The 21,723-nt window shown below is 53.6% G+C and overlaps 1 protein-coding gene across 2 annotated transcripts in view; it reads right to left on the bottom strand.

Moving 5' to 3' along the window:
- ACSF3 (acyl-CoA synthetase family member 3) overlaps positions 1 to 21,723 on the bottom strand; it is a 53,362-nt gene that overhangs the window by 17,944 nt on the left and 13,695 nt on the right. The window contains exons 4-8 of one of the 2 annotated variants that reach the window (XM_068203207.1): positions 20,764 to 20,918; positions 20,181 to 20,326; positions 14,426 to 14,538; positions 1,780 to 1,906; positions 368 to 688 (exon numbers count right to left, since the gene is read on the bottom strand). In XM_068203207.1, the coding sequence (XP_068059308.1) occupies positions 636 to 688; positions 1,780 to 1,906; positions 14,426 to 14,538; positions 20,181 to 20,326; positions 20,764 to 20,918 (594 nt within the window). In that variant the 3' untranslated portion in view covers positions 368 to 635. Of the gene's footprint in view, positions 1 to 367; positions 689 to 1,779; positions 1,907 to 14,425; positions 14,539 to 20,180; positions 20,327 to 20,763; positions 20,919 to 21,723 lie in introns of those variants that run through there. The other variant, XM_068203206.1, reaches the window with a different exon arrangement.

Genomic DNA, 21,723 nt, shown 5'->3' with positions numbered 1-21,723 from the left:
AAGCCTCCTGCCTGAGGGAAGGGGGACACCAGGGAGGTCACCTGGCTGCTGGGGGGGTTGTCCAAGCACCCCTTGACCCACCCTGAACCCCCCACTCCTGTCACTGCTCCCCTCCCTTGTTTCAGCGCTGAGCTTTGCTCGGTTGGCGAAAGGGTTAAGTTTAATTTATACTGATTTCTATTTAATATCATTCTCTCCCCGTAGGAGCCGGCAGCTGTGAGCTGATTGTAGTCCCTCATTATGCAGTCTGTATCACTAATGGCCTGTGACAAAGGCATGCCATCTTCCCGGCCTTACCCCCCGAGAGCCAATTAAACACACATACTCCCTTCCTGTTTGCGGCGCATTACAATGAAATTAAACTGAATTTCAAAATCATTTTCTCCTAAAGACATCTCTTTGCAATAATTAATGCACGCTATTCCTTTGCAGCTGAAATATTCATCAGGAGTGTTGACTAAAAAAATTTTTAAAGCTGATTGCCCTGCACCCCACGTGAGGGCTGGTGATGCTCCGGTCCCAGCCCGCAGTGCCTGCCTGGCTTGGGGACTCGTGGTGACACTGCTGGCAGAGTGAGCTCTGCTTCGGGAGAACAATTAGAATAAATCACAGCTTCTTCAGGAACAGTCAATAAATCAGGTTACACAGAAGGCATCAGAAATCCAGCCTGACTCCTGCCACTGCAGCACTGCTAACACACAGTAAAGAGGGGAATGGGGAAATCAGAGCTGTGCGTATCATGGAATCAGAGAATCCCAGAATCACTGAGGTTGGAAAATACCTCCAGGGTCATCAAGTCCAACCTGTGACTGATCCCCACCATGTCACCCACAGCACTGACTCCCATGTCCAGCTGTTCCTTAGACACCTCCAGGGATGGGGACTCCAGCATCTCCCTGGGCAGCCCCTGCCAATGAACAACCCTCTCCATGAAGAAATTCCTCCTGATGTCCAACCCGAGCCTCCCCTGGCACAGCTTGAGGCCATTTCCTCAAATCACTGGTAGCCTGGAAGTAGAGCCCAACCCCCACCCGGCCTCACCCTCCTCTCAGGGGCTTCTAGTTGGTAGTTAATGATTCTGTGACATAGTCCCTGTGTAAATTGAGACAAATCCCACCTGTCAGCAGAGCTGAATTCCCAGGAAAACATTAAGCAGTGGTATTTCATGCTTAGGAGCAAAGGACCCCAAACTCCCCCCATTACTTGGTGACTTGGTCACTATGCCCAACGCAGGCAAAGCCCCTTCCTGAGCCAGTGTGGCACTGACATTCTCTGGACAGAGAGACATAATTCTGTCTCTCAGGATTTCTTGGAGAAGCACAGAGAGAAGAAGAGAAAACAATCTTCATCTCTGCTCCTTTGTTTTCCCCATGTGGAATGTGATGTGGAGAATGCTGGGTTGGATCCTGGTGAAGGTTGTTTGGGGTCAGTGACCAATGGGATCCAGCTGTGTTGGGCTTTCAGCAGAGAGTCACGAGTCTGAGTTAGGTGAGTAAGAAGTAAGTATGTAAAATAGGATAGTATCTCTTTAAATAGCATATTAATATAATATAGTATAGTTTTAATAAAGCTATCCTTCAGCCTCCAGATCTGGAGCCAGACACTGTCATTTCTTCCCTGAGCCGGGGTTCGCCACAGTTTTACTATAAGCCAGCGTCTGGAAGCACATCCAGCCTGCACTCCCAGCTGCCAGCCCCAGCTCCAAGCCCTCTCCAGCCCCGTGCACCAGCCCGGAGCTGCTGTCCCCCGTCCCCTGTCCCGGGAGAGCCGCTCCCGTACCTGTTCGGAACCATCCGTCGGGCGTGAAGGCATCCGCGGTTTCCTTGGGTCTGTTCCAGTACTCGCGGAACACCGAGGGGCCCTTCACCAGCAGCTCCCCCTCCTGTCCCTCCTGGCCCGGGGTCACCTAGGACAGGCACACAGTGAGTGCATCCCCCTGTCCCCCAGCGTGCAGGGTGACACGCAGGACCCACACCACGGGCTCTTCCAGCCCTTGCCAAGCTCCACCACACCCTGCCCACCTGCAGGACCTCTCTCCTCAGGTGGAAGGGCTCATGCAGGTGCTTTTGATATCCCAAAGCACTGGAAATAAGCACCTGTGTTATATGAGAACCAAGGATTGCCATCCTGGAACTTCCAGCTGCTGGGAGAGAGGTCACACATGCAGGAAATACTCTTGGGAATGGGATGGTCCTTTCTGAGCTTCCAGGGATCCAGGGGCAGCCACAGCTTCTCTGGGCAACCTGTGGCAGGGCCTCCCCACCCTCACCACCACGAATTCCTTCCCAATATCCCACCTAAACCCATTCTCTGACAGTTGAAACCACAACCAAGGTGTGCAAAGCCACTGCTGGGATGGAAGGGTGCTGTGGGATGTGCCTGGACACGCTGCTTCATGGAGAACAGCTCAGTAACAGGAATTCCAAGTCACTTTCCCAGCCACTTCGTACTTGAGCTGCTGCAATGGCCAGGATCCATCTGGGACCCCAAAAATCAGCAGTGCCAGAAACAGGGCCACGAGGGAAAGCTGTAATAGCAGTGCTGGAGCGCCAGGCAGTCCCAGGGCAGGGCAGGCTCTCTGCAGCCTCTGATGGAAACAAAGCTTCCCTAATGGAAAACACTTAGAAAACTGCTTCTAAGGCATCATTTTAAAGTATTTCCTTCCTGATGTCCTGTCCTGGAGGATGGGGTGACAAGGGGATCTCTGCACACACAGCCCAGGCTTCCAGAGCCCTGGCTGGGGTTCGGTTCCCTGCCTGGATGATGCTGCAGGAAAGAAAAGTCATTAATGCCAATGAGGAATTTTTCCTGAGCGATGGCAAGGTGGGGATGGTGCTGGGTGAGCTCTCCCCACAGATCTGAAAGAAGGAGCTGAAGTCCAGACTATCCATGAGAGAAACCTGAGGTCTGGAGGGCCTGGAGCAAAACTCCACACCTGCAGCAGCAAAGGGCACAAAGGATCCAAAAAAGGGCACAAAGAGGCACAAAAAAAGGCACAATGGGCACAAAGGGCACAAGAAGCACAAAGCTGCCATGGACAAGAGTGGCAGGGACATGGTGGGTGACACTGAGGGACAAGCAAGGCTGGTTTCAGGGCTCTTACAGGCTGTGTGGCATTTTATGATGGAGCTCTTTCTTCTCACTCCTTTTCCTGCTGTTCCAGCTGTGGCATCACAAAACAAGTAGCTTCCCTGAGCAGTGTCTGGTGTTCAGGCTCCTTCCCGTTCCCCAGAAGGGCTGGGGAGGGGATGGCAGAGCTAAGAACCTGCAAACAGTTCCCTGAACTTCACCTACACACCCTGCCAGGCTCTGCCTTCTTCTTGTCAGCGCTGAACACAACAAGAGCTGTAAACCTGTCTGCTACAAACCCCCTCCAGCCCCATCCTGCCCAGGATTCCACGGTGCCAGCTACCTGCACAGCCCCAGGGATCAATCCTGCCCTGATTTACCTGCATAGTGCCATGTCTGGTGTGAATCAAGCCTTGAACCCGCTCCAAATTTCTTGTCATATCAACTCAAATTTTGGCAGCGGCTCAACCCACATCTTATCTCGAGCAGAGCCCCTTGGCAGCAGGCACCTCCCTGTTGTGTAATTTAATGATGTTATGGCTGGCTTGCAAACAGTAAAACAGAGAGGCCATGACGTTATCTTAATAGGATTTTGCTTGCTGCACTCGGAGTGTCACCGGCACTGCTCCCCAGCGTGGCACAGGGGCACACACCGCCCCGGCGCCCGCTCCCCGACAGCAGCAATTAAAATTCAAGGTTCATGGCATTAATCTCCTCCAACCCCTCGTGTCTGATCCCTCTGCAGTCCCAGGTACACCACGCTGGCTGGCTCTGGGAGCAGGGATGGCAGCACACAGCTGGGCTGGTTGTTTCCTTTCTCGCTCCGATCCTGGTGGCTCCTGTTGCTCCCGCATGGCTCCGTGGCACGGGCAGCTGCTGGAGGCATCGCATTGCTGAGTGCACGGATCTCCCCCTCTCCCAGTGCCATATTTTAATGCATTCCAGCAAGTTTAACACCCAGGCACAGCGTGGCCCTGAAGGCTGTTTGAGAGCTCCCTGCTCTAAACCCAGTCGAGCTGGACCAGCCGGCTCACGAGATAAGATTCCATTTTCCACGCATGGAAATAAAAGGTTGTAATAAATCCTTTGAAGGCCGAAATCTGGGTGATTAGAAAATGCATATTTTCCCCCTCCCCATTCCCATTTTACCTCTTCATTAGGAGGGTGGTTTGTAAAGAGCTGGGAATCCCTGGCTGGCACTGGGCCTGGGATTTGTTCACAGTGGCCGTTTGTTTTCTGCGGTCTCTGCCCCGCGCTCCGCCGGGAGCTGCAGCACGGAGCTTCTAATGGACTCTAATGGAATTAGGGAAGGCTCAGAGCTGCGTGTCCTTCTCTGGGAAGCAGGGAAGGCACGGTGGATTCCTAAGCAGAAGCATGTGGGAGACATAGAGGGGAAGCTGGAAGGTGAGGTTTGAGGAGGTGAGAGCATGTTCTTGGGCTGGGGATCGGGAGGAAGACAGATTTTAGGAGAAAACCTTCAGACTGCAAACAGGTTTTAGAGAGATCCACTTAAACTCTACCAGATGCCTCCTTCCCCCTTCATCCCCCATATACTCACAGAGTCATGGAAGTGTCTAGGTTGGAAGGACTTCAAAGTTTATCCAGTCCCACCATGGGCAGGGACACCTTCCACTGTCCCAGGCTGCTCCAAGCCCCATCCAGCCTGGCCTTGGACATTTCCAGGGATCCAGGGGCAGCCACAGCTTCTCTGGGCACCCTGTGCCAGGGTTTCACCACCCTCACAGAGAAGGATTTCTCCCCGATATCCCATCAAAGCCTATCTCTTTTCAGTTTAAAGCCATTCCCTGTGTCCTGTCCCTCCATCCCTTGTCCCCAGTCCCTCTCCAGCTCTCCTGGAGCCCCTTTAGGCCCTGGCAGGGGCTCTGAGCTCTCCCTGGAGCCTTCTCCTGCACAGGGACCTGAAGTTGGTTTTGCTGAACTTCTTTCCTGGGGGGGCACCAAAGGCTGTGGATCAGAGCATCATCTCTCAGCAGGAACCTCAAAAGGGACCATGAAGCAAAAGCATTTTGACTTGTGGGGAGGAAAGAAATGCTTCTGCAGCCCTGCCTCCTCCCTGCAGTGCTGCTCGGCTTGGAAGTGCTTGGCATTTTTCCCCACCTTGTAAATAAATGATTACTGTGATCAAAATAATTAAGCAACTGAGCCCTTAAGTGACTAACAGAAGACAATAATTTATGTATGTGAGGTTTATGGAAGTGACGGAGCCCTCTCACCTCTTCTGCCAGAGAAGTCACTTTTTACTGGTGATTTTGGGCTTTTTTAACTTACCAGAGCACAGGAAATGATACAACCAAGCCTGAAGGACTGATCCAGCTCTGTCCTGCACCCCAAGTCAGGCTCCCCACTCCTCTGCTGGACCTTAACTGCCACCAGCACCTCCAGACACCTCCCTGTCCCCTCCAGCACTCCTTCAAGGCTTTGGTGGCCCAGAGCCTCGTCCCAGAATCCCAGGATCACTGAGGCTGGAAAAGAGCTTCAGGATCATTAAGTCCAAGCTGTGCCCAACCCTCACCTTGTCCCCAACCCAGAGCTCTGAGTGCCACATCCAGGAATTCCCAGGACACCTCCAGGGATGGGCGCTCCAGCCCTCACTGGGCAGTTCCAATCCCTGACCCCCCTTTCCATGGGGAAATTCCTGCTGCTGTCCACCCTGAGCCTGCCCTGGCCCAGCCTGAGGCCGTTCCCTCTCCTCCTGTCCCTGTTCCCTGGAGCAGAGCCTGATGCCCCCGGCTGTCCCCTCCTGTCAGGAGCTGTGCAGAGCCAGGAGGGCCCCCTGAGCCTCCTTTGCTCCAGGGTGAACACAGCATCCAACAGCTCAGCCCCCACTGGCCTGGAGAGAGCAGGGCAGCTCCAGGCTTGGCCCAGACTCTGCTTTTCCAGATCACACCACAGCCAGGCCTGGTGTGGGAGGTGAGGACATGCTCACCTGCCTCCTGAAGGAAGCTGGAGATAATAACCTGCTTGCCAGTGCCTTTAATCACCATCTCCCAGGGCCACACTGGAATGGATGTCCTAGCACCGGGAAGTGTGTTAGAGCATTACCAAATTCCCAGGCAATCTGAACTTTCCTGCACATTCCTAATTAAAAATTCCCTGCTAAGTTGCCTGGTTTTGTAAAGGCATTATTGTTCCTTGGAGCTCCGTGTCCTGCAGCATCCACACAAGCCTGGCAGGAGGCAATTTAGACACAGAACAATTTTCCTCCTGCTGGAAAAAGGCAGATTTCTGCTCCTCAGGGACACAGCACAGAGAGAGTAAGGAAAAAATAAAACCCCAACCTAAAAACCCCAAGCTCAGGCTGTAATCTGCGAGGCCACATTCAACATCTGTTTTTGCAATGTTAACTTTTATAAAAGGGCTGGGAATAACACAATCCATTTACTTTTCATTTTGGAGAGTTATAAATTTAAAAGCAAGGCTGGTGCACAGTGGAGCTGGAACACTGAAACTTATTTTCAAACAACCCAACCCTCTACTTACAGCAAATGTTGCTCCACTAGAAAACAAAAGTGATTGTCTATATTTTTAGGCAATACTGATTTTTTTAGGTTACCAGCCTGATCAGCTCCAGATGATCCCAAAAGCACAACAGAAAACAAGCCAAGTTTGGGAAAGGTCAGCCCTCCCTGCAGTTGTTCCATGGACACAGAACTTCTTGATCTATATTAACATCATAAATTAAATGTGTAACACTGTTGCAGAGATGCCAACAGCTCTCCACGCTGCTGTTCTCATCCCTGTGGTTTGCAGGCTCCCTGGGATAACAAACGAGGTGAGATGTCAGCACATCTTCCCACTCCCCCTGCTCTCCTCCTTGGGGGAAGGCTCCCGATGTGCCCTCAGCTGATTCTGGGCTCGGGGCAGGCAGAGGACCAGGCAAGGCCTCCATTAGTGGCCCACCCTTGGTTTGGTTTCCTTCAGCCTCCCCCAAAAGTGCAGTGATGAGCTGTGACTGCACAGCCACTGCCCCACAACCTCTAACTGCTGCCCCTGCTGAGCCATCCCCTGCTCCCCTGGCTGCAAGAACCCTGGGTCAGAGACAGCTCCTCTTCCTTCAGCCTCTGCTTCAGCACCTCCCCACCACGCCCAGGGCTCTTCCACAAACACCCCAAATCTTCCCTCAGCTACATTCTAGTGGAAGGTGTCCCTGCCCATGAAGGAGATAAGCTTCATCCTTCCAACCCAAACCAAGTCTGGAAGACCAAAACAACAACAAAGAGATTCACAGAGGTCCTGAGGCTGCTGTGACAAAGGTGAGCTCAAAGGGAACTCTTGTGGGAAGAGGGTTCTTCTTGACAGATGGATTCAACTTCCATGTGCAAGGAAATATTCTCCTGGAATCGAGGCTGTCCCTGTGATGAGAAGAGTTTTCAGCTGAGAAACAAGGGGACATGATGCTACTGCAGCCTCTGCCTCTACTTTTACTACCAGGAAGAAATAAAACAGAGCTGTGGCCACAAATTAAAAAAAAAAAAAACAAACAAAACAAACAAACAAAAAAAACTCAGAGGGCAGACAGAAAGAAGGAAGGAGATATAAATACATCTGAGAATGGAATCAATGTCTGAGTTGGGTAAGGAACAGCATGTGATCAATGAGAAGCAGCTAAAATGTTTATACAGGAACAAAAGCAGCCTGGGCAACAAAGTGGAGACTCGTGAATTACTTGGTCAGGACACAAAACAGGATCCTGAGGAGATGAGAGAAATATGGCAAAAAAAAAAGATAATTGGAACACACACAAGAGCAGTGTCCAGCACTGAGAGGGCTTTGGAAGGAGGTTTTGGAAGAAGCTGAGGCAAATGGAAAATGGGAATAAATGCAGTGTTTTTATCAAAGGTGGATTGTGCCAGAAATCCTGAGGGTTGGGGTTGCAGAGAGAAGAAAAGCTGCAGATCTAATCCAGACTGCCTTCAACAACACATTCCCCACACTGCCTGATGGAAGGGATCATGGAGCTGAGGGAAAGCTCCCCATGGGAGATGGAAAGGGGATGCTGGAGGTGAAGTTCACCACCAAGGTACCAATACATGAGGATGGGATGGAGCAGGGACAAGAAAACCAGCAAAAAACTGGAGGAGAGCTCTTCTGGAAGTGCAGGAGCACTGAAGACAAGGAACGAACTGGTCTAGGCTGAGGTCTGAATGGGATAGGAACGGAACAATCCAATTGCTGCTTTAGTTGTTCCTCTGGGACAGGACTCCCCAGGCCAGGTGATCACACCCTGTCCATACCTGGCCACTCTCAGGAATGCCAGGCACGGGGGGCACGTGCCCATCTCTGGCCTCTGGAGAAGAGCCAGCTTCAGCCTCACCAACTGCTCTGGGATACCTGGATGGGTGAGGAGAACCCCACAGGGATGCCCGTGCCAAGTAGCCAGACCCACGCCAGCCACGGGCAGCAGCCACGGGGGTGCCCAGTCCTCCAAGACAACCCTGGCAGCTCAGTGGGCACCACCCCACGGCTTCTGAAGAGATCTGGGACGAACACGAGCGAGGTGGAGCCGCTCCTGGTCCCCTCCACAGGACAGCAACAGCCAAGAGCTGCAGTCACAACCACGGGTGACAGAGCCAGCTGCCCCCAGCCCCGCCGAGGCGCTGGCAACCAGCAGCAAGCTGTGAGCAGATGGCACAGACGCGGGGGGCACGGGGAGGAGGGGACAGAGATGCTGGTGGCTTTCGGGAGGGACAGCCACAGCCGAGCCGGTTCCCGTCCAGGACGACAGCTTGCATATGGATAAACGAGATAATTACAACCTTTGGAAGGGGGGGAAGCCCGTGGTGGCACAGCGTCCTCCTGCTGCCAGCTCCTGCAAGCCATCCGCTCCCTCCGCAGCCTCGGCACGAGGAAATTGCTCGCCATAAAAGCCCTGGCTACAGCCCTGCCTCGGCTACAGCTGTGAAGCCATTTAGCTATTGATAGCCCCCCATTGTCAGCACTAGGGTTCGGCTTCGGTGAGAGAGCAATTTGGGAAAGATGAAAAAGAAAAAAAAAAAAAATCCAACAAAAATGACAACCCAAAAAACCCAACAAACAAACAAGTAAAGGAGGAGAGAGACAATACCCGACAGCTTGCAGGGTTTCCAGGCCTCTGCCAGCTGGGAAGCTGAGTGTATGAAATATGCATTGCACTGAACAAAGCAAACTGAAACGTTCAGAGCTGGAGAGCTGTAACCCTTTCCTGGGCGCCAGAGCCACGGGGAGAGGTGCCAAAATTTCAGGGGAAAACACGCCAGGGGAAGAAGCACCCCAGGCTGTGGGTAAGGATTACTGAGCCTGAAGGGTCAGAGGGGCTCAGCAGGCGGCTGCCTAAGGGAGCTGGGAAGCTGAGGAACTGCTCTGGATGCAGTGGCTCCAGCAGCAGGATGTGGGATGACTCAGGGCAGGCAAAGCTGTGCTGTCCCTGACACCCACTCCCACACCTGTGCTCCCCAGTGATGCTGGAGGAGAAGCCCTTCTCCCAGGACTCCCAGAGCAGCATCTCTCCAGGGGATAGCTCTGCACCCCCCACTCCTGCGCAGGCAGGAGCTGGGGACGCAGGGCTGTGACTCCGATGGCACTGTCACCTCCTGCCCTCGCTGGCCTGTCACAGGTGTCCCCAGGTGTGGGAACCCAGCACATCCCTCTGGCTGCCCTGGCTGTCTCGAGACCCTGGCAGGGGGCTCAGAGACCTTGGCACCAAGTCAAAAACACCTGTGGCTTTGATTTTAGCCCGTGGAAAAAGCTGCCAACTTTGTGTGAGGAATTACAAGCCACAAGGGTTTGAGTAGCGTGGTAGTTGAGTTAACACAGGGTGAAAAAGTAGAATTTTGGGGTTTTTAGAATGGGGTTCAGGGGACAAGATGGAGGGATTTGGGTGTGTCCTGACCTTCTTCTCCTCCTCCTTGCCCTCCATGTCTTGTTGTGATGGTGACACTTTTCTGTTGGTTTAAGGCACAGACACACTGTCTAACATAGATGATAGATATTGGCACATTATTGTAAACATGGCACACGGAGTTTTTGGTATAAAATATAAACACTGCCTGAGAGGGCAGACAGAATGCCATGGCCAGCCTGCTGGACAGAGCTCAGCAGGGCAGAGAACAAATGTTCTAGATAAGGGAAAATAAACAACCTTGAGAAGCTGATCCTACGCATTCAGACTCCTTCTTTGGCTGCACGGGCTGGGAAACGAGGACTTTTACGCGCTCGGGGTCACCTCAACACCCGGACCCCGAGACCCCGGCTGCTGCACACCCCGGCTGGAACAGGTGGAGCAGCGATGGATGTGTCGGGCTGGAGCACCTCGTGTGGGTGTGGGCAGCCCCGGGCAGCCTGAGCCAGCCCACGCGGCTCCTGTCAGCCCCCGAAAGCAGCACAGGGTGCGCAACACCCAGAGGAAGCAGCACAGGACCGGCTGAAAACCCGAGCAAATGGGATGGACGGGGCACAGGGCTCCTGAGAGGAGACTGAAGGACTGAAGGAAAGGAATCCAGCGCTCCAATCAAGGGACGGGAGAAAATGCAGGGAAGAACAGAGATCCAGCAAACTTTCAGCTAAATAGATTATTGATCTTCAGGGTGTGCCAGGAACCAGCTTTGCAAATTACAGCGGTCCCCTGCTGCAAGCTCAGGCAGTTCCCGGATGGCAGAGCAGGAACACTCCTCAGCTCCCTGCTCCTGCCACCCACAGCCTGCCGCCTCCTCCTCCTCCTCCTCCTCCTCCTCCTCCGCCGCCGCCGCTCCTGTTTGGATCACACATGTCCAAAGGGCGCCGGCACGAGAGGAGAAGGAGCGACGCCCCAGCCTAACGGGAGACGTGTTCGTGGGGAAGGAACAGGTCGGAGAACGCCGGCTGCGGGGGCCGGAGGCAGGAGCCCAGCCCAACGCGGGCGGGGAAGGCGCTGACCCTGCGAGGCTCCGCACACAACTCCCCTGGCAAAGGCAGCGCTCTCTGCTCGCTCTCGGGAGGGCTCTGCAGGCACAGCCGAGCTGGGAACGCCTCGCAGACTGCCCTGACAGTGCCTCAGCCCCAGCACAGAGATCACCTGCTCGCAGGAGCCCGGGAGGAGAGATGGCTCAGAGCCCAGCTCCTGCCGGGGTGCTCAGCATCCCCCTGCATCAGCCCCGTGGTGCGTGAATCATGGAATCACGGAATATCCTGAGCTGGAAGGCACCCACAAGGATCATCAGTCCAGCCCCCAGCCCTGCACAGACCCCCCAACAACCCCACCCTGGGCATCCCTGGCAGAGCTGTCCAAAGGCTCCTGGAGCTCTGGCAGCCTCGGGGCCGTGCCCATTCCCTGGGGATCCTGGGCAGCGCCAGCACCCTCTGGGAGAAGAACCTTTCCTGGTATCCACCCTAAACCTCCCTGGCACAGCTCCAGCCATTCCCTGGGTCCTGTCCCAGGGGACACCAGAGGGAAGAGATCGGTACCTGCCCCTCTGCTGCCCCTCATGAGGACACTGAAGACCCCTGAGGTCTCCCCTCATTCTCCTCCAGCCCTCAGCCACTATAAAGGCTCAGAGCCCTCCTGGGAGGGAGGCGAGGAAGGATTTGTTCATCCTTCTCACAGGAGGCAAGGAAAAGGCCACGGGGTTATCTGGTGGCACAGGCAGGGTGACACCAACCAGCTCTCCCATCCCTGGGCCAGCCCCTCCGCCCTGGAGGAGCTGATTTTAACAAAGCCGGGCCTTTCTCGGACTGCTGGAGCGTGATGAGCACTCGGACTGTCAGATCCGCCTCGTTTTAAATGAATTCCACTGATGTTGTCTCTCCTGACATGAATTATTAACCAAGCATGATGCACACAGTGCCAGCAGCAACGTCTGGGGCAGGCACTGAGCAGGTGAGGCTCTGCCTGGGACCGCAGGTGTGAGGCTCAGGAATTCCAGCATCCCTGGGAGCAGAGGTGTTGTCACCATGGCTGCCACCTGGTCACGCCAGGCAAAGTCACACTCCGTGCTCAGGGCATATAAAACCCAAACTCCTGGCATCTCCACGCATCCATCTGTGCCAGCACACGCTGGGAGCGGGGACTGTTTTTCCCACCTTGTGACAGTCCCAGGGACAGAGGCAGCTGGCTCTGCTCTGCTCCTGGAAATGTTGTGGCTGTCCTGGAGGTACCCAGCCAGCCACTCTCTCCTAGGGTGGCCTGGACAGATGGGACCACTGCTCTCCCTTCAGCCTGAAGAAACTCCCAGTTAAGCTGGGACAAGAGGAATGGTGGGTGAGATGTGAGATGGGGACAGCTTTTCAGAGAGGGACCAACCCATGAGCCAATGCCCAGAGGCAAATTACCACCTCCCCACACCCTCCCGGCTGATGACTTCAATTCACCAGAACATTCAAAAGGTCCCCAAGGGAGAGGCTGACGGAAAGTGAACCATCAGCAAGGGGCAGGGAGCCAAGGCCAGCGCTGGTGGGAGCTCCTGGAAGAATTGTGAGCTGTGGGTGTGGACCACACTGGGGGCTGCAGGGTGCAGGTGAGAAATCACCAGGATAAAGGGCAATTCCTCTGCCCCCAAAATAAACCCAAGCAGCCTGAAGCCAGAGGAAAGAGGAGAGTTATGTGAATCCCAGCTAGCTCTGTGAAGGCCTGAGGAGGTGGTGGGCTTCCAGCACCAGACACAGATCATCAGGGCTCCCCTTCTCTGGTCCCTCAGTGCAATGAGAAGGAAGGGGAAAGAGTACTCAGCAGAAAAAAAATAACATTCCATATTTTTTCCTCTCATAATTCAGTAGAACAACATCCACATTTCATCCTGGAAGGAGCTGCACTTTGGGGATTCTCGTGTCTGAGATCTAATTTGTAAAGCGCCCAGGGATCCCTGAGGGGAAAAAAGCATTATAGGATCATTATTAAAAGGGACGCGTTGTATTTCATGTCTCAGTTCCACACAAGTGGAAAAAAAAGGCCAAGAGCAAACTCTGGGATCAGAGGACCAACCTGTGAAATATAACACACATCCAGGGAGTGAAAAAACCAGGACATGGGGAGTGTCCTGCTTTGCCCGCTGCTTGGCCATGCCACAGCAGTGACACAGAGTAAAGAGCAGCAAAGAGGTTTTTTTTTTTTTTAATAAAAGCCACAATCCGTGGTCCCTCTCAGCTGTCCCCAGGGCTGTTTTACAAGCCTGGGGTGGATCCAGCTCTTACAGCATCAGAACACAAAACACAACCTGAGCACAGCCCACCCACGGGGCTGTCTGTGGTCCTGCTGGCTCCTCCACCTGCCACCAGATAATTTAGACAAAAAAAAAGCTTTTCTTGAGCCTCTCAGCAGTGCTTGTACCAGCAGTGTCTCTGCCACAGCCCTTTCAAACCCTCAGCATGTAGGTGGCTGGATGAGAAGCCATTTCCCAGGGGAATGAGCAAAGGAACATATTTCAGGTTGAATCTCACGCCTGCCTGTGTCCCACCCACGCGGTGTCACTGCTGGGGTCACTTCTGTCACACACAGCATCTATCTGCTCAGCCGAGCCCAGCCATCACCAGGGATGGATCTGCCAGAGCAGCACAACACCCACAGTGAGGGTGGGGAGGGGGCAGGAATGAAGACCCTGCTCAGCCACTTCTGCAGCAAGAGACAGCCTGGACCTTGGGCTGGGGCTGCTGCTGCAGCAGGGAGCGCTCAGCACCCCAGCACTGGGGTGGATTATGCTTCCCAATCCCAGATGCCTGACCTCTGGCACACCAGAACTGTGCAGGTATCACGTGGAGCTCAGCATGGAGCTTGACTTCCATGGAAACCTGAGGGGTATCTCCCAGTTCTGTTTCCAAATGAGTGCAAGCCCCAAGGCCACCCATCCTGCCCTTCCAATCACAGAATCATGGAATGGTTTGGGTTGGGAGGGACCTTAAAGCTCATCTTGTTCCAAGGGCAGGGACCTTCCACTAGACCTGGTCTTCAGAGTGAAATAGAATAGGTTTATATTTAGGTTTATATTGGGAAGGAATATTTCCCTGTGAGGGTGCTGAGCACAGGTGCCCAGAGCAGCTGTGGCTGCCCCTGGATTGCTGGAAGTGTCCAAGGCCAGGTTGGACATTGGGGCTTGGAACAACCTGGGACAGTGGGAGGTTGTCCCTGCCATGGCAGGGGTGGCACTGGATGGGCTTTAAGGTCCCGTCCAACCCAAACCATTCTGGGATTGTATGGACAGCACTTGTCCAGTCCATAAAGCACCAGCGGCTGCAGGAACCCCCAAACAAAGTACGACAAACTCCATCACTGAATTCTGGGAACAGGAGCAGCACAAGCCTCAGTCCTGGGGCTTTCAGAGGGCTGGGAAGGAGAGAGCTTTCCCCGAGTGAAGAGCTTTTCAAGGTGAAGCAGAGGGGAAGGTGGCAGTACCTGTGTGCTGTGTTCATCCCCCTGGGCGTGGATGGTGTAGGACCGAGCCCCGTCCCTCAGGGTCTCGCTGGCGATGCGCACTGCCACGCCGGGCAGCGGGGTGCCCACGGAGCCTGCAGAGGAGAACAGCATGGAAACGGGGCACAGCCTCTGGGAAAACACAGAATCAGGGGTGCAAAGGAGCGGCCGCTCGTCTAGCAATGGCATCTGCAGGCTGTGCTGGCACTAAAGGACTTCCTAGCAGGGGGTGTCCCTTCAGGAAGGCGTTGATCTCACCGTGTGTCTGCCTGGAAACGTCAGGAGCAGGCAGTGCTGGGAATGCCTCTGAACACAAACGTGTTTCCAGCCCTGAACAGACTCTCTTGGCCACTCTTTGAAGACATCTGCACCTCTTCAGAGCTCAGGAATGAAGCTGTTTCTTTTTTCTTTTTTTTTTTTTTTTTTTTAAGGAAAAAAAAGAAAGGCACCACAAAAGCTAAACAAAGCTGTGAAAAGAGAGAGCACAGCGATTACTCTGCTCCTCTACAGCCTGCACCTGACAGGGGAGGCAAAGGCTTAGCAGCTGAGACTTGCCAGGGATTATCTCAGTTTTAGGAGACATCAATACACTGGATAGAAAACATCACAGGAGAAAAGCAGGGATCAAAACCACCCCATTCTTCCACAGGTTTCAATTTCAAAGCCAAGGAGCTGACAGTGTCACAACAACCACTACTGAGCTTCAAGCTGCCTCTGGGACCCTGAGCTTCCCAACCTGCAGCTTTCCCACCCCCTGGTTCAGGGCCTGTTCTTCCTGGGGAGCACCTGAGAGCTCAGCAGAGAGGGCAGCTCTGTTCCTGTGACCCGTGGCATGGGCAGCAGATCTCAGCAGGTCTGGCTCGGCCTCTCGATGGCACGAGACGGCTCCTGTGACAGAATGGGGCCTGTGCAGGACTGAGTTTCAGCTGGAGGAGGACTTTTCACAAGGGCCTGGAGTACCAGGACAAGGGGGAATGGCTTCCCACTCCCAGAGGGCAGGGTTAGATGGGATATCAGGGAGAAATCCTTCTCTGTGAGGGTGGTGAGGCCCTGGCACAGGTTCTCAGAGCAGTTGTGGCTGCCCCTGGATCCCTGGAAGTATCCAAGGCCAGGTTGGACGGGGCTTGGAGCAACCTGGGATAGTGGAAGGTGTCCCTGCCCAGGGCAGGGGGGATGGAACAAGATGAGCTGAAGGATCCTTTCCAAACCAAACCATTCTGGATTCTATAAATTGGTAACTGTGCTCTTTATTTTCAAAGATGATCAATTTTTTCCCCTGAATGCCTCCAGTTGATGCTTTCCAGGTCTGCCAGGATCACCTTGACACTGGGAATTCCCTAGAGCAGGGAGTGCAGGACCTGGAGCTGAGCCCTGTCTTCCTCTTGTCGCTCACATTTCAGACATTTGGGTTCAAGTGGCATTTTCCCTGTCCTGGTCTCATTCTCCTGCTGAAGCCCTGGAGATCTGCTATCCGTGACATCATGATTTTGTCTGCTACATTGGTCAGTTGCCATGGAAATGGATATGTCGTCGTAGCCCAGATTTATGGCATCCCTGCAGGATCAGCCAAGAGCAGATGGGCTATGAGGGAGTGAGATTTTATTGCAGCAAAACTACCAGAACAATTAGCAAATCTGGCTGGAAATAAACACAAAGCGACGTGGCAGCTCCGTGATCCGTGTCTGCTCTGCTCAGAATTGCCTTTGGCATTCTGGTCAGCCAGCACAGCCACGTCCTCCCCTCACCACCAGCACCCCTGGGCTGCTCCCACCTCCAGGCCAGACACTGCCAGGAATCAGAGACACAGGGCTGCAGCAGGGCAAGGAGGGAGCCACGAGCCAGAAGTGCCCTGAGGTAGTGTTGAGGTATTTATGGAATCAGAGAATCACAGAAGTTGGATCCCACAAGGATCATCAAGTCCAGCTCCTGGCTCTGCACAGGACAACCCTAAAAATCACACCATATGTGTTGTAAACAATCTTGCACCTGCCACGGGAGGCTCCAAGAGGCCTCAAAGCAAGTAACAAGTCACAGAAAACACCCTCAGCGTCGCATGGAAGGTTGCTGGAGCCACCTTCTAGACTTCTGTGGGAACGGTTTCTCCAGGGTGAAAAACTGTGTGTGAACAGACTCCAATCTGCCCACAAAACATGGCACGTCTGTGGGCAGGCACCACAAAGTCAGTCCTGGAAAGCTCATGGAGGGAGCAGAAACCAATGCAAGGAACTGCCAGGGGCTCTCACAGCCTTGGAATTTTTCAAATCAAGGTCAGCCAGATGCCTTCCTGGAAGATGCTTCTTCCCTGGAGATCAGCAAGCTGCTGACCTCAACATGGAAATGGGCAGTGATTCATGGGCAGCAGGACTCCAGGATTAGTGCCCACTGCTGGTCCCAGCCCTTGGGAATGAGACACCAAAGATCACACAGGGCTGGCACAGAGGAGGTGACATGTTCCCCACACAGTGTTTCAGATCACAGTTACTAACACAGCCCCACCAGTTCCTCTCCTACTTGGCTAAAATAAAACCAGCATGTAAAACAAGTCCCTGGTGGAGAGCTGCTTCCTTATGTTTCTGACTGAAGAAGCTTTTCTGGTATTTAGGAAAAGTGACAAACTTCAAAATCAACATCTGTAAAGGCTAAAAAAAGCTCCTGCCATTGATTAGAACTCCACAAACCTGACAGGATTAATAGAATTTGTGCAGAAACAATGACTAGAGCTTCCCAGGCCCATCAACCGTGTCAAAACATGCCCTGTGCCAACTCCAACAGGTCAGCAGAAATTTGGGCCCGTTCCCAAAGAAGCAGCCCTGGAGGTTCTGCCTTCATCAAGCCACAGCTGGGGTGATCAGAAGGGGTCAACACTCTGCACTGGCTTCCTTTTGTCCCCAGCCATAATCCCGAGGGGAAACTGGGGAGAAATCTCTGCTCCTTCCCCTCTGCATCCCTTCCATTTGCAGACTCCGGGATGTTAAGCAATGCTGGCACCTCGCCCGCGGTGTCACCGGGCTGCAGGCAGGAGGGGGTGACACCATTCTGCTTTCACCCCTTCTCCTCTGTTTAAAAAAGTTGTCAGCTCTTCCCAGATAAATTTAATTGGCCCCGCGCTCTGTGTCCTTCGGTATCTGGGTAGCTCGGTGCTGCTCTGTCCCGGGAGGATTGGAACAGGCCAACGATAAGGCACTCAAGGATCTCACTGTCAACAATACACGGAGTCCCCGCTGTAGCAGCTATTAGCTGCCTCTGATCTAAACCTCCAATTAAAGTGGTGATTAGGCCCAGTGAGGCATTCTCCGGCCATGAATTATTCATCTCCCTTCACAGTAACAGCACCAGGGGGGATTAGAATGAGAGCTGGTGAAAACAGAGGCATTTTAAGCAGGGTTTTAACCATATACAAGCAAACATTTATCTTTCAAATCTTTCATCTTTGCTGCTACTGGAAATTAAAGCTCCCACACGCCCATCCCTGCCCTTTCAGACCTGTGCTGTGGCTGGAGAGTGGGGACACGCTGCTGGTGACACCACTGGGGACACGGGCAGGATGGGCAGGGTCCAAGGACTCAACCTTTCTCCTGCCACACCTAGTGCCTGCAAGAGGGCAAGGGAAGCCCCAGGATCTCTCCTCAGAGGCTCATGAATCACAGAATGGTTTGGAAGGGACCTTAAAGATCATTCCATTCCACCCCGTGCCACGGCAGGGACACCTTCTGCTATCCCAGGCTGCTCCAAGCCCCATCCAACCTGGCCTTGGGCACTTCCAAGGATCCAGGGCCTGCCACAGCTGCTCTGGGCACCCAGAGAAGGACCTCACCACCCTCACAGCCAAGAATTTCTTACTAATATCTAATCTAAAGCTAAAGTTAATTGTGAAGCCATTCCCCCTTGTCTTGTCACTCCAAGCCCTTGTCCTAAGTCCCACTCCATCTTCCTTGAAGGAAAGCCTTTCAGGAACTGGAAGGCCACAATTAGGTCATCCCAAGCCTTCTCCTCTCCAGGCTGAACACTCCCAATTCTCTCAGCAGAGGTGCTCCATCCCTCTGATCCTCCTGGTGCCTCCTCTGGGCTCACTCCAACAGGTCAAAGCAGGAGAGAAGGTCGTGTGCTGCTCCCACTCCAGGAGAAATCCTCTGGCAGATGCCCCCTGTTCCCAGCCCACCATCAGCAGCCTCTGGGATCTCTGTGGTACCTGGTGACCTCCTACCCAGCCTCTAACAGGGCACTAGATCAAAAGCTTTTTCACAGCTCCAGTAAATTATGCCTCAGCTTCACCCATCTGCTTCCCAGCTGACACTTCCTGAAATAAATTAATCAAGCCTATTCAATTATAGCCTCCTTTCTGTACGGTTTCTTGCTGATCCCCACCTTTGTGAGACACTTCCCTCCCCTCTCAGGGCTGCAGGAGCTCCTGGATGGGGCTGGAGTGACAGTCCCCAGCCCCTCTGCTTGGGCTGCACAAGAGGATTTGTGCCCAGGTCCCCTGCAGACCCCAGGATCCATAGGGATGATGCCTCAGGAGCACAGCCACCAGCTCTGGGGCAGGAGCTGCCCTTCTGGGTGCCAGCTTGTGCACTGCCGTGATACTTTCAGTCTTATTCCTTTTCTCTTTTAGTCCCCTGGGAAATTTCTGGAGTCTCCACTCATTTTCCCTCATGAAAATCAATAAAAAGCAAATATAACACAGGGACAGTGCAATGATCCCTGTCCTGTCCCCCTGGGGTGTGGGGCTCACACACAGCTCGAGCTCCTGCAGATGGGAGTCTTGTTTTTCCTGCCTGCTTCCCTCTCCTGCCTGCAGGGATGGGACTGCTGGAGGAAGATAAAACGGGCTGAGGTGGGGTGAGGGAATGACAGTTACCCTGCAAAAGTAAAACAGAGTTTGTATTTCAAGCTGTTCTCAGGCTGAGGAGTCAACGAGGGGGAGTTTTGGCTTCTCCTCTCCCTGTGCCACCCCTGCAGAACCCAGCTCCTGCATCCCAAGGGATTGGGGCGCTGTGGGAAGCTGTGACACCCAGGACCCCCTCTGGGGTAACACCAGTTCCCCAGGAGGCTGCATATGGTGCCATGCCTGCACAGACAGCCTGTGGGGAGGCAGGTGGCACAGGGTGGGCACACAGATGGCCACGCTCCAACCACAGGGAGAGTGGGGGCATTTTACATTTGCAATGTCTCAGATCAATTTATTTCTAGGCTCCAGAAAGTACAGCTATGGAGAGGAATCACAAAGTGTAGCTCAGAGAAGGGGGGGAAGACAAGGAGAGAACAGGCCCAGAGTGTACAGCGAGGTGTGACAATTTTGAATTCCTGAAGAGGCAAGAAACAGGCACTAAAATAAGAGTGAGCAGACATCCTATTTTAAGTGTTCAGCACTGATGGGTTGGACAAGCACTGCTGTGTGGAGAATCCTGTGTGACACCACCCAGAAATACAACTCCAGGCAGCAGGGGCTGAAGAAACACTCCTTCAATTCACTAAGATTTTGGAAGCAATAGAGCATCAGTCTAGAGGGTGCCAGCCTGGTCAGGCCAGTGGGCACCACTGCCAGCTCTGCACACACAGCTTTGATCCCTGGGAAACCCAGCAGCCACTTCCCACACATCCATGTCCTGAATCCCCAGTGCCAGTTCCCAGCACCCTCGTTGCTAGCGTGGCCTCTCCTGACTCATGTGCAGAGAACAGCCCAGAGCACTTCCCAGCAAATGCCTCCAAACAGGGGGCACCCCCTGGAGACTCCTACCTGGGACACGGACTCCATGCAAAGGGTTAGAAAGCGCCATCCCAATCTCAGTCATCCCATACCTCTCCAGCAAGGTGTGCCCCGTGATGCTCTTCCACTTCTCCAGGACAGGCACAGGCAGGGCTGCTGAGCCTGACACCATTAACCTGCACAGGGAAAGGCCAGGTAAGAGAGTAACTGAGAGCACCTTTGCTCCAGGGAATTTGCAGCCTGACACAGGGGCACAAAAAGTTCTACGTAAAACCTGCAGCCCCAAAATCCATTTAACCAGTACCAGAGATGTCCCTCACATTCTCAGCCTGATCTGGGGTTTAAGTTAACCAGGACAACCTCTTAAAAGAGATCCTGGAGTACAAGCCTGGGCTGCAGGACAAAGTCCTCAGCCATGTGTTACACAGGGTGATACATAACGAGCCCCTTCTGGCTCTCCCATGCAAGAGTGGCTCATAATTAATTAATGTCACCCTTGTTCCTGTCACAGAGACACCAAAGCACAACAACCAGCACTGAAAGAGGTGATGCTGAAAGGAAAACCTGGAGCACCCAGCAAACCAGCAGCAGCCCCTGCCCACAGCTCACCCACCTGATGTTCTCCTGGCAAAAGGCATGCACGAAATCCTGCACTTGGGGCTGGGTGAAATGCTCGTCGTAATATTCCATCAGCTTGGCATAGATGGTGGGCACTGCCATGAACACATTGACACGGGGAGCTTGGGAGCTCAGGAGCTTCTTCCACACCTAGGAAGGAAGGGAACACACACGGATGAAAATACACCTTTGCTATCTAAGATTTCTTGAAGTACAGCTAGAAGGTGTTGTGTGCCCCCATCCCTGTCCAAAACAAGATCCCACCTTTCATCATGCCCTTGTTCCCCAAGGCACAACGTTCATCTCTCATCCCACCAGTGGATCCCTCACCCACCATCACTCATGAGATGATGGAAATGGCATTTGTTAGTCCTGTCATGTTGCAGCCAAGAATTTGCTCACGAAGATAGACGCTTGTGGCAGAATCAGCTCATTCCCTTATCATGCACAGCTCTTCAAAGGCTGCACAAAGCCACCAGTTTTCCCAAGCATGGGAGCTCTTCTTTGGAAAGACACAGCCCACACCTGATACACAATACACATCTTGGAGCCCATGGACCTCAACCTCTGAGGCCAAGCCGGGAAGAGAGAAATCAGGCACTGGGAGTGAGACTTCATGAAAACGGTGAGGTACAGAGAGCCATGTCCCTGGCGAGCTCAGAGGAGCCGTCAGAATGCACAGGTAAAGCAGTGGCAGCAGGAGACAGAGGCTTTGCAGGAGGGCCACTGCCCCAGCCACGCTCTTCCTGAGAGGGATGTTCCCTGTGGGAATAATGTCCTTCAGCTGCAACTCCTGCTGACCTGTGGGAACTACGAATGGGGGCAAATTCCAGCAGCCAGCTCTGCTGGGAGGTGGACAACGACACCTCTGCGCAGCCAACCGCGGGTGAGAGGCACAACTGTCACACCTGAGCCCGTTCCTGCCACACCTCAGCACTCTCCTGCCAGGTAAGCT

This window comes from Anomalospiza imberbis, chromosome 12 (genome assembly GCF_031753505.1).
Source record: "Anomalospiza imberbis isolate Cuckoo-Finch-1a 21T00152 chromosome 12, ASM3175350v1, whole genome shotgun sequence".
In the NCBI taxonomy this organism is placed as follows: domain Eukaryota; kingdom Metazoa; phylum Chordata; class Aves; order Passeriformes; family Viduidae; genus Anomalospiza; species Anomalospiza imberbis.
The sequence above is the reverse complement of the archived record's forward strand: the minus strand, read 5'-3'. Positions and strand labels throughout refer to the sequence as shown.